Raw genomic sequence first — 12,517 nt, forward strand, 5'->3', positions numbered from 1 at the left:
TACCGCAGTAATATGGGATCACGTCTGATGACCACGGTTTTAGGCAGTGGCCTATTAGTATGATATTGGTCAGCGACCAAGTGTGAATAGATTTGAACAACACACAACTGCCAGAGTTTAAATGGAGTGTAATATCTGGCACGCGCCCAAAAAATTCTGGATTATTAGCGCAGTAATATCTGATCTCGTCTGATGACCATGGTTTTATTCAGTGGCATTAGAGATATGGTATTGGTCAGCGACTAAGTGTTGTGAGGCAGTGACGGGAATCATATGCAAAGGACAGTATGCTTCTCCTAGAATGTGCATAGAGGCATATTAAACCCGCTGGAGTGCATTGCAGTCACAGAGATAGCTGTGATTGCAGTGAAGAATAAGAGTAAGTTTGGACTTGGTCAAACTAGTTGTCCAAGGCAGATTTGGTAAAACCCGGCATGGGCTTTTATTCTTGGAGTGGACTACAGGAATGTCAGTGGGGTGGTACACTCCCTCCAGCCCGGGTCTTACAGGTGGCTCATGGCCACAGATTCCTGTTTAAAACCTGCAGCAAAGGTTTTGGGTGTCAGTCTTTGGTTTTGCAGACTGCAGAACAGGAGCCTGTGTGCTATAGAGGTCTGTGTGAAGGGAACACGGAGCCCAGGATAGCCAAGCTTCTGACACACCTTGGAGCGAAACAGCAGTGCAGTCGCCCCCGGCAATGGTTGTTGTTGTATGGACTATTGTGGACGACCCGTCAGCAATCCAGAGGATAAATCTGCCTTCACTGTGTGAGTTTTTGCTGAATAAAGCCGTTTAAGTTGGACTTTCCTTTGGTCACTACCTCATTACTGCACAGTGTGAACACAGCCACACTACAGTATGGTGGAGAATGCGGGCAATGTGAACTGAGGCATACCCCAACACCAGCTGCATGTCTGTTATTAGGCCTGCCACCTTGCAGCCCAGGCCCGCAGACAAAATGGAGGAGCTACTAAAGCAGTTGGTACTCACCCAGCAGCAGCAGAAACAGTAGCACCAGAATCTTCAATGTCAACAGCAGGAGAGGGATCAGCAGCATAATCAGCAGCAGCAGCTATTGTACCAGCAGCAGCAGCAGCAAGACTAATGAACTGATTCTGCAACAGATTGCTGCCCTGCGAGAAACGGCCCCAATGCCAATCCTAATCCGTTGTGAGGCCCGGGACAAAGTAAGAGCAGCGTTGAAGTAGATGAGTCCTGAGGACGACATGGAGGCCTTCCTCAGTCTTTGAATGCACAGCGGAGCGGGAGTGCTTGCCAGCCGAACAGTGGGCTGAAGTGGTGGCTCCATTTCTGATGGGCAATGCTCAGAAGGCCTACTTTGACCTCAGTCGGGAGGATGCCCAGGACTACGAGAAGATGAAAGGTGAGATCCTTGCCCGACTGGGGGTTAATACTTATGTGCGAGCCCAACGCGTGTACCAGTGGTCCTTTGCGGAGTCCCAACGCGCTAGGTCTCAGGCATATGACTTGTTACAGTTGGTCAAAAAGTGGCTCCAACATGAGACCTTGAGTCCAGCCCAAATGGTAGAGAGGGTGGTGGTGGACAGGCTGGTGCGAACTCAGCCAGCAGCCAAACAGCGTTGGGTGGGGCAAGGGGACCCGGGTAACCTGGACCAGGTGGTTAGCCTGATTGTACGGGACTTTGCCCCAATGCGAATGGCATGTCGGCCCCTGCAAGCCCCGGAGCCTGGTAAAGGGTCACGTCCCTCTGCTGGGGACAGTAAGAACCAAGCCCACGCTGAGGGGGTACCCCGGAGTGAGGGTGGCAGGAGATCAGTTTCCCCTAAATCGGTCTCAAGGATTGGCGATGCCACCGCTATTAGGTGCTGGCGATGAAAAGGGCCAGGACATGTGGCTGCCAATTGCCCCCTGACTGTTGAACCCATGGCCTGCAGGTTTAACCACAGGGTGTCTATGTTTGCTCGGACCATCTACACTGCGGACCCCGTCAGTCCCACGGGTGGACCCCATCTGTGCCAGATGCCAATCAATGGACATCGAGCTGAGGCTATCTTGGACTCAGGGAGCCTAGTGACCCTTGTCCATGGGTCATTAATCTCTGGGTTGGAACCCACTGGGGGGGGGGGGGGAGGTCGGGTTCATATGCATTCATAACAAACTCCGCGAGTATCCGACGGCAGAGGGAACCTTTTCCACTCCGTTCAGAGAGGTTAAACCTGTGGTCGAGGTGGTAAAGACTTTTCCTTACGGAACTGTGCTGGGAAGAGATTTGCCACTGTTTTGGTCCTTGTGGGAGAGAAAGATTAACCCTCCCAGAATAAAGATGTGTCCGGGTGCGGAACCCGAAGATCCCGAGTCAGGGATACCTGCCGTAGGGGTCGCCAACCTAGGGACAGAGTGTGAGCCCGATAGGTTTCCCCTAGAGGTATTGGCACGAGAGGTCGACGAGGCCCTATTGATCCCAGAGCTGGAAGTGTCCCGGGGAGCGTTTGGGACAGCTCAGCTACAGGATCCTACCCTGACCCGGGAAAGGGTAATAGAGTTAAATGGGGTGGCTCAGCAACCGGGTGCAGAGACTGTCTTTCCACACATGGCGGTCAACCAAGATTTACTCTATAGGGTTGACAACATCCGGGACGAGGTCGTGGAACAACTAGTAGTGCCACAGTCACACCGTCGGGCGGTACTCGAGATGGCCCACACACACCTGCTGGGGGGGCATCTAGGGGTTAAAAAGACGCAAGATCACATCTTGCAGCGGTTCTTTTGGCCTGGGATTTACGCTGACGTACAGAGGTATTGTGAGTCGTGCCCGGAATGTCAGCTGACCACACCCACCGCAAGCTTCCGTAGCCCATTGGTACCTTGGCCACTTATAGAGGTACCTTTTGAACGGATTGCGATGGATTTGGTGGGGCCCATTGTAAAGTCCGCTAGTGGCCACCAACACATACTTGTGGTCGTCGATTATGCAACCCGTTACCCAGAAGCCATTCCGCTAAGCCACACCTCGGCTAAACTTATTGCATGGGAGCTGTTTGCCATGTTCTGTCGCCTAGGGCTGCCTAAGAAGATCTTTACAGATTAGGGGACTCCTTTTCTATCCAAGGTGACGAAGGAACTGTGTAAACTGCTGAAAATAAAACAGTTGCGCATGTCACTGTACCATCCACAGATGGACGGGCTAGTCGAGCGATTTAATAAAACCCTCAAGTCCATGCTAAAAAAGGTAGTTTTCAAGGATGTGAGGGATTGGGACATGTTACTGCCCTACTTAATGTTTGCCATCAGTGAGGTACCACAGACTTCCACGGGGTTCTCACACTTTGCGCTACTATACGGCAGGCATCCCAGGGGTCTGCTGGACGTAGCCAAAGAGACGTGGGAACATAAGAGGGTAATTGAGCACATGGCAAATATGCAGGGTCGGATCGCGGCGGTCATGCCTATAGTATAAGAGCATCTAATGGATGCCCAAGCAGCGCAGAGTTGCACATACAATAAAACGGCCACAGTCAGTTCCTTTAAAGAAGGGGATCCGGTATTGGTATTAGTGCCCACTGCTGAGAGTAAGCTCTTGGCCAAGTGGCAAGGGTCATATGAAGTCCGGGAAAAGGTGTGGGAGGTAAATTATAGAGTATACCAGCCCGGGAAGAGGAAACCCGAACAGTTATACCATGTCAATTTGCTTAAAGCCTGGAAAGACCAGGAATGTATGATTATGGAAGTGACTCCGGTCGTATCATCTGTGGATCCTCCGACAGGAGGAGGCTGGAGAGGTAAAAATAAGTGACGCTCGGCGGGAGGCTCGGAAATTAGTGCAGCAGAATGGGGACGTATTCTCCGAACTACCAGGCCGTACTTCTGTCATCCAACATGACATTGTCACCGAGCCTCGGGTGAGAGTACGAATGAAACCGTACCGTGTACCCGAAGCCTAGAGGCAAGCCATTGCAGCAGAAGTAAAACAAATGCTCAAACTAGGGGTAATCGAGGAATCCAGGAGTGAGTGGGCTAGCCCCATTGTGCTGATTCCGAAACCGGACGGATCGTTACGATTTTGTAACGACTTTCGAAAATTGAATGAGGTGTCAAAATATGACCTTTATCCAATGCCCTGGGTGGATGAGCTGATTGAGAGACTAGGGCAGACCCAGTACTTCACCATGCTCGATCTGACCAAGGGTTACTGGCAGGTGCCTCTGACAGAATCGGCAAAGGAGAAGACCGCCTTTATAACATCGGAGGGCCTCTATCACCATGTTGTCTTGCCTTTTGGGTTACATGGGGCCCCGGCTACATTCCAGAGACTGATGGACATAGTTTTGGAGCCCCATCAGAAGTATGCGTCTGCATATTTGGATGACATCATCATCTTTAGTACTGACTGGCTGAAAAGCTTGTCCCAGGTACAAGCAGAAGTGGATTCGCTCAGAGTAGCGGGCAAGACAGCGAACCCCAAAAAATGTACGATAGGCCTCGAGGAAGCCAGGTACTTGGTGTACGTGGTTGGCCATGGGGTTATCAAACCCCAAACAAACAAGATCGAGGCCATTCAAAACTGGCCCAAGCCTGTGAGTACTAAACAAGTGAGAGCGTTCCTCTGCATCGTTGGGTACTACCGCCGATTTATACCTAACTTTGCTGAGAGAACGGCGTCCCTGACCAATCTGTTAAAAGGTAAGTAGTCGGTAATGGTACAGTGGAACCCTCAAGCAGAGGAAGCATTCCAGTCCATGAAGTTGGGGTTGTGTGGACAGCCGGTCCTTATCAGCCCCAACTTCAAGAAAACCTTCATCGTGCAAACTGATGCCCCAGAGGTAGGACTAGGTGCGGTACTGTCACAGGAGGTGAACGGAGAAGAACATCCGGTCACCTTCTTGAGCAGGAAACTTACCCCGGCAGAGAAAAATTCTAGCATAGTGGAGAAGTAGTGCTTGGCAATTAAGTGGGCCTTGGAGTCCCTACGCTATTATTTGCTCGGGCGACAGTTTCGCTTAGTTACGGTCCATTCGCCCATCGTCTGGATGAGAAACGCAAAGGAGAGGAATGCTCGGGTCACCAGATGGTACCTGTTCCTACAAAATTTTTTTAGTTTTTCAGTGGAACTTTGGGCTGGGAAGTCGCAGGGAAATGCAGATGCCCTGTCACGGGCACCCTGTATGGTGACAAGTGTTCAACCCCACAAGATTGAACAGGAGGCGGGGGGGGATATGTGAGGACTTGGACTTGGTCAAACTAGTTGTCCAAGGCAGATTTGGTAAAACCCGGCATGGGCTTTTATTCTTGGAGTGGACTACAGGAATGGCAGTGGGGCGGTCCACTCCCTCCAGTCCAGGTCTTACAGGTGGCTCATGGCCACAGATTCCTGTTTAAAACCAGCAGCAAAGGTTCTGGGTGTGTCAGTCTTTGGTTTTGCAGACTGCAGAGCAGGAGCCTCTGTGCTATAGAGGTCTGTGTGAAGGAAACACAGAGCCCAGAACGGCCAAGCTTCTGGCACACCTTGAAGTGAAACAGCGGTGCAGTCGCCCCCGGCAATGGTTGTTGTTGTATGGACTATTGTGGGCAACCCGGCTGCTATCCGGAGGATAAATGCTGTTTAAGTTGGACTTTCCTTGGGTCACTGCCTCATTACTGCAGTGTGAACACCGCCGCACTACAGTGTGAATAAGTTGAAAAACACACAACTGCCAGAGTTTAAATGGAGTGTAATATTTGGCATGCTCCCAAAAAATTCTGCATTATTAGCGCAGTAATATCTGATCTCGTCATGACCACGGTTTTAGGCAGTGGCGTTAGAGATATGGTATTGGTCAGCGACTAAGTGTGAATAGGTTGAGCAACACACAACTGGCAGACATTAACTGGAGTGTAATATCTAGCACACTCCAAAAAAAAGTCACGATTATTACCGCAGTAATATGGGATCAAGTCTGATGATGGACAAGTTTCTCTACTTCCACAATACAGCAATGCGTATAAAATAAAAAAAAATCTGGCTGTATTCTGCTAACAAGCAAATGGAGGAGTAAAATGGTGTACTGTATTGCTTTTTAAGCAAAAAAATCAGGATTAAGAGAAAAATTAGTCCTGATATCTAGGGCTATGGATATCTGTAACAGAGCGTGCAATGGACCCTTTTCTGCTGTATACAGTGTCCACAAACTCTGCCTGCCTAACGCCTGCTATCATCAGTAATATATGCAGCTGGATGAGTCCTTAGAAGGACTGTTATTTCAGATGGATATATATCTTGCTGTGGAATACCTATACCTAACTAATAAACTACCTATTCTGTCCCTCACTCAGCAGCACCTCTCCCTACTCTGCCTGTTTCCAGGTAGACTATGACGAGCATAGAGTCACCAGGTCTTATATAGATCCGATGACGCTATGTGGTCAGCCAATCACTGTAATGCCACAACCAACATGGCTACGGCATTACAGTGAGTGTCAGGCAATCCCTGCGTGTTAATTGGCTATCTAAAGAGCGCCAAACATGCGAGACGGGGACCCAAGCTCCCGTCTGAACATCCCGGAAATACTCGCCCAAGCAGTGAGTTGCTCGGGCGAGTACCGAGCAGTGGCAAGCAGGCTCGCTCATCACTAAACAGAAGACATTATTAGGCAGCTGGTCTTACAATTAAAGGGGTATTCTCAAGTTTAGAAGTCATTCCCTATACATATAGCGTAGTGCGCGGCTATCTCTGGTGGTCCCATTAAGAATGAATGGAGCAGCATGACGCATAATCGACCACCACTCCATTCACAGAGGACTCTTCAGAGCCCCGGTTCTCTGGAAGAGTCAGGGTCGCAGTGGTCAGAACCCCAACAATCAGGAAGCTATCCCCTAACCAATGGATAGGGAATAACTTCCAACCTTCAGAAATGACCCTCTAAGTTCGACACCTGACAAATTTCCTACAATCTGAACATCAAAATGGCTTCTACCCTGTGTGACAATTTACGTGATCCAGAAAATTTGTTTTGTTTTTTTCGTTACATTTTTCAAATTATCAACCAGGAAATTGTTTCTCCTCTACGTGAAGTCTTTGATGGTCAACAAAAGTCATGAAAAAGGTTTCTACCCCGTGTGAGTTCCCAGATGATGTATGAAACCTGATTTATGGGTAAAGCATTTCCCACATTCTGAACATGAGTATGGCTTCTCTCCTGTGTGAATTCTCAAATGTTCCACAAGATTTGATCTTTGGCTAAAACATTTCCCACATTGTGTGCATGAAAATGGCTTCTCCCCCGTGTGAATTCTTTGATGCTTTACAAGATATGCTTTCTGCCTAAAACATTTTCCACAATCAGGGCAAGAAAATGGCTTCTCTTCAGTATGAATTTTTAGATGTTCCATAAGACTTAATTTCTGAGTAAAACATTTCCCACATTCTGAGCATGAAAATGGTGTCTCCCCTGTGTGACTTCTTTGATGCTTCACAAGATTTGATCTATGGGTAAAACATTTCCCACATTCTGAACAGAAAAATGGCTTCTCTCCTGTGTGACTTCTTAGATGATCCAGAAGGTTTGATTTCTTCCGAAAACATTTCCCACATTCTGAACACGAAAACGGTGTCTCCCCTGTATGACTTCTGAAATGTTCCATAAGACTTGATTTCTGGCTAAAACATTTCCCACAGTCAGGACATAAAAATGGCCTCTCCCCTGTGTGAGTTCTCTGGTGATTAACTAGATACCATTTCTTGCCAAAACATTTCCCACATTCCGAACATGAAAATGGCTTCTCCCCTGTGTGAGTCCTTAGATGTTTCACGAGACTTGATTTTTGAGTAAAACATTTCCCACATTGCGGACATGAAACCAGTGTCTCTCCCGTGTGAGTTGTCTGATGTCGAACAAGATACATTTCTTTGGTAAAAGATTTCCCACATTCCGAACATGAAAATGGCCTTTCAATTATGTGAATTTCTTCATTTCGTAAAAGATTAGATTCAGTATTTACATTTTCCCCACATAGAAATGCGTTTTCGAGTCTAAGCCCAGTTCCTTGTTTGCTGATCAGTGATTGATTAGACAATAGCGTTATGTGACTGGTATCAGTGGACAGATCTCCGCTGTGAAGGACTATGGGTATATTTAGAGATATTGAATTATCTTCTGTGGTATTATCATCTACATTATGATAGGGAGCTGAAAGGAGATGTCTATAGGAGCTTCCCATCCAATCTTCACCTAGAAAAAAAAAAATATATATTTTCAAAATGGGGAATATTTTTTGTAATTTGCACATTTAAAAAAAAAAAATTACAAAGAGACAAGTTTTGGACAGGAGTTATAGGAGCTAAAAAATTTATAATAAACATGTTTAAAGAGTACCTATCACCAATCTGGGGCTGCCATTTTTATTATATAAAAGAGTGGATAGCCCCATATAGTTAATTGTTCTAAATATCACCTATTAAAAAAAAAACTACTCACAACAAACCCTAATAGACCATCTCCTAATAAAATTCAGCCCGAACTTCCAGGTTGTGGGATCCCAGCATGTGAGAGATCCCACAACTGCCCACAGTCGCTCTCTCCACTATCCCAATCATCAATCTGGGTTTGTCAATCTTATTAAATGAAGAAGACGGCCCAGTACTTTGTAAACCAGTAGAGGAGAGCTGTGGGGCAAATAATAGTAATATTTGACCAAAAGGAATATGACAAGGAGATGAAGAGTTTACCGGATTGCACTATATCTAGATTTTGTACATGTATAACTTTTTATTTTTTTTAGAATTTTTGTATGACTGTCGGTGATCTAGATGCTGTACTAATGATTTATTACATACAATTGACCTCTTTCATTTTAAGTTTTCCCTCAAATCCCACCTTCAGGAAGGAGTTTGAAGCAGGGGAATACTGTTACTCATCTTGCCCGCTTCCAGCATCATGTCCCTGTGGGCGGCCGATGCTCCGGCTAATGGTGGCCAGATGCTTCCTACTCTTCTGAAAATATTCCCATCTTCAACCGGTCAGCCAGTTATAATCTGTCTTGCGCGGACTACACAATGTACACTGAAATGGTGGACGGTGCAGTTATTTTTTTAATTTGCAGGTGACATGAGCGTGCGACTGACTGGATAAAGGGAGTAACGGAAATACATCCCGGAGATGGAGTTATGGCCGCTTCACATACTCAGATGGAAATATCAGGGTTAGCCTGATGAGCAGAAGATGAAACACAAGAAGTTACGTAATTGAAAAATTCAGTTTCAGATAGGAGGACAAAATACTAGAGTCCGTGGACAGACAGTCGCGAAATAAATTGCTATCAATAATAGGAATAATAATCACAAGGACATTTTTCTGAAACAAAATGAACGAGCGGCTCTTACCGGTCACTGACGCTGATGTCTGATGTTGAAGTCCACTTGTTCCACCAGAACTTTCCTACAAGAATCCAACATTAAACACATAAAAAAAAAGAAAAAAGGAACCCTAGTTAATCTTAATTCTGGACATGAACCAATCAACCCTAAAATGAGAAATATCTCCTCGCATGGCGAGCAGACAGCAATGACGTTCAACCAAGTTCACGTCTACAGAAATATTACCATTATACTCTGCATGAAATAATCTTCGTCCATTGTAAGGTGGACACTGCGTTTAGTAAAAACACTTCTTACATTAATCAGCGTCATCATCACTTTTACGGTAAAGAAGTCTTTCATCACCGCTCGAGATTACCCCTTCTACTTCTTCCTGCACTCACTTTTTTTTTTTTTGCGAGCAGTATTCTGCCTTAGAAGCAGCTGATTGGCATTGTGCTGTTATCTGTTAGTTACATCTACACTACAGAACTTTCCATCTATCCACACTGAATATAAATCTCCAGACAGCAGGAAGCTTCACACAATCTTATATAAACCAGAAATCATTTATACCGACCGACAATACCAGGATCTGATGGATCCTCCAGTGCACAGCACGGCGGCCGGAGGAGGTCAGAGGAAGCCTCATTACATCAATCTACAGAGGATTTACAGAAATCTCATCTCATCTACCTGATGATCCCGGGGGACATTTTCCTCCTTTTCTGGCCGATCCTGGAAATATAGAGGACTGGGACATCTCTCCGGGGGATTTCGCAGACTGGATCCATCTATAGGAAATAACCGCAGTGTCTGAATACATTGTCTATATGTGATGAGCAGATGATGGGGAATCTAGACGACTCTCAGACCTGTTCTCTCCTCCACAACCCAGGAAGGTCTCCTCTTACCCGGAGATGTGATGGACGGGTGATTCTCCACCATGACGTCCTTGTACAGATCCTTGTGTCCTTCTAGATACTCCCACTCCTCCATGGAGAAATAGACGCTGACGTCCTGACACCTTATAGGAACCTGACACACACAATGACCCGTCATTAGGAGACCCCTCCCCCGGCGTTATTGTACAATGTCCCAGCATTCCCGGCAGCGCTCACCTCTCCGCTCAGCAGCTCAGTGATCCTGGTGGTCAGTTCTAGGATCTTCTGCTCATGTATCAGTGAATGAGGTGGAGGCTCGGTGATGTCACTCAGGGTCCAGCTCCGCCCTCCTGACACACGGGGGGTCACACACTCCCCAGACGACGTCTTCACTACTGTGTGATCCTGTGTATGGGGAGGCGCCGATCACTACACAGAGGCCGAGAATCCTTCACCTTTCCCGTCATTTCCGGCTTTATTACTAGAGATCAGAGTGATGTGATGTGAAGCTCTCACCTCTCCAGTGATCCAGTAGATTATCTCCAGGGTGAGGTCTAATATCCGAGCCGCCATGTGGTCTCTGTCCTGCTCCATCCTCGGGGGGGCACTGATGGAAAGGACCATTGTCTTTTAAAGGAAAATAAAAATGAGAAAGCAAGGGTTGAAAATCTAACTGAAGGGAAATCTGAGGCTGTGTGCCCACGATGCATTTTTGAAGCGTTTCCGCAGCAGGAAAAACGCTGCAGAAACGCTTCAAAAACGCTTGGTAGAAGGCCTGCCATGTTCCCCAATGATAATCCGCATGTGCTATGCACATGCTGCTCAAATTTCCGCTGCGGGTTATCATGGGAAAAAAAAACGTAGCACTACCAATTATTTTGCGGAAGCGCTGAGTTTTCGCCGCCATTGACTTGCATTGGAACGCATGGATTACGCATCACTGCATCTGTACATGCGGATAACATGTGTTTCAATGTGCTGATTGTACCCGGGTGTGGAGGACAGGAGACTCTCCTCCGGACCCGGGTACCATAGAACCTGTAAAAAAAAGAATAAAATAAAAAATAAATATTATATTTACCTTCTGATAGCCCCCGGTGTGCTTGTCCTCACTTGCCGGCAGCTCGCGGAGGACTGAAGGACCTGCGCTGACGTCATAGTCATGTGACGGCAGGTCCTTCAGTGTACCGCGAGCTGCCGGCAAGCCAGGACGGAGCGAAGCAAGACAGCGGGGGCCATCAGAAGGTAAGTATAGATTTATTTTTAAACATTCTTTTACGGTCACACTATATATGCCTGTTGCATGGATTTATATAGTGTGACCAAGTTGTCAAGCACTTTCCAAGTGATGCTAAAATCGCTTGTCAACCCGCATGCGGAAATGGATGTGAAGAACGCTTCACATCCGCATGTCCCTGGCAGGAAAAATGCATGTACAATCCGCATGTACAATCCGCATGTGTTTTTTCTGCCAGGGAGATGCAGAAACGCTCAAAAAAAATCCTGAGCATTTCTGCATTGTGGGCACATAGCCTAATAGGAAATTATACAGGACTGTACACAGTACACGATGAAGAGGTCTCCGAATTGCTATAAATCTTATAGCTTCTTACCCTGATGTAATAAGAATCCACCCCAGACATTAGGAGGAGCTGTGTGTATACAGTACACGGTGTGGAGCAGTGTGGATATATTATAAGGTATAGAGCTGTGTGTATACAATATACAGCGTTCAACTGTATGTATATAGTACATGGCATAGAGCTGAGTATATATAAAATACAATGTACAACCGTGTGTATACAGTATACTGTGCATAGCTGTCTCTATATACTATACAATGTAGAGCTATTTGTTTATAGTGTACAGCGTTGAACTGTGTGTATACAGTATGCAGCATAGAGCTGTGTGTATATAGTATATGGTATAGAGCTGTGTGTATATAGTGTATGGTGTAGAGCTGTGTGTATATAGTATATGGTGTAGAGCTGTGTGCATATAGTATATGGTGTAGAGCTGTGTGTATATAGTATATGGTGTAGAGCTGTGTGTATATAGTATATGGTGTAGAGCTGTGTGTATATAGTGTATGGTGTAGAGCTGTGTGTATATAGTATATGGTGTAGAGCTGTGTGTATATAGTGTAGAGCTGTGTATATAGTGTAGAGCTGTGTGTATAGTGTAGAGCTGTGTGTATATAGTGTAGAGCTGTGTGTATATAGTGTAGAGCTGTGTATATAGTGTGGAGCTGTGTGTATATAGTGTATGGTGTAGAGCTGTGTGTATATAGTATATGGTGTAGAGCTGTGTGTATATAGTGTA

At 46.3% G+C, this 12,517-nt stretch overlaps 1 protein-coding gene across 1 annotated transcript in view; it reads right to left on the bottom strand.

The window, feature by feature from the left end:
- The window catches only part of LOC141257317 (uncharacterized), an 83,882-nt gene that overhangs the window by 57,988 nt on the left and 13,377 nt on the right, over window positions 1-12,517 (bottom strand). Inside the window, exons 3-8 of the mRNA XM_073671758.1 lie at window positions 10,712-10,822; window positions 10,433-10,600; window positions 10,226-10,349; window positions 10,008-10,105; window positions 9,339-9,393; window positions 7,102-8,187 (exon numbers count right to left, since the gene is read on the bottom strand). Coding sequence (XP_073527859.1) covers window positions 7,102-8,187; window positions 9,339-9,393; window positions 10,008-10,105; window positions 10,226-10,349; window positions 10,433-10,600; window positions 10,712-10,819 — 1,639 coding nt within the window. The 5' untranslated portion in view covers window positions 10,820-10,822. The remainder of the gene's footprint in view (window positions 1-7,101; window positions 8,188-9,338; window positions 9,394-10,007; window positions 10,106-10,225; window positions 10,350-10,432; window positions 10,601-10,711; window positions 10,823-12,517) is intronic.

This window comes from Phyllobates terribilis, unplaced genomic scaffold (assembly GCF_046119375.1).
Source record: "Phyllobates terribilis strain yellow unplaced genomic scaffold, ASM4611937v1 Scaffold_3__8_contigs__length_932513732, whole genome shotgun sequence".
NCBI classification, from domain to species: domain Eukaryota; kingdom Metazoa; phylum Chordata; class Amphibia; order Anura; family Dendrobatidae; genus Phyllobates; species Phyllobates terribilis.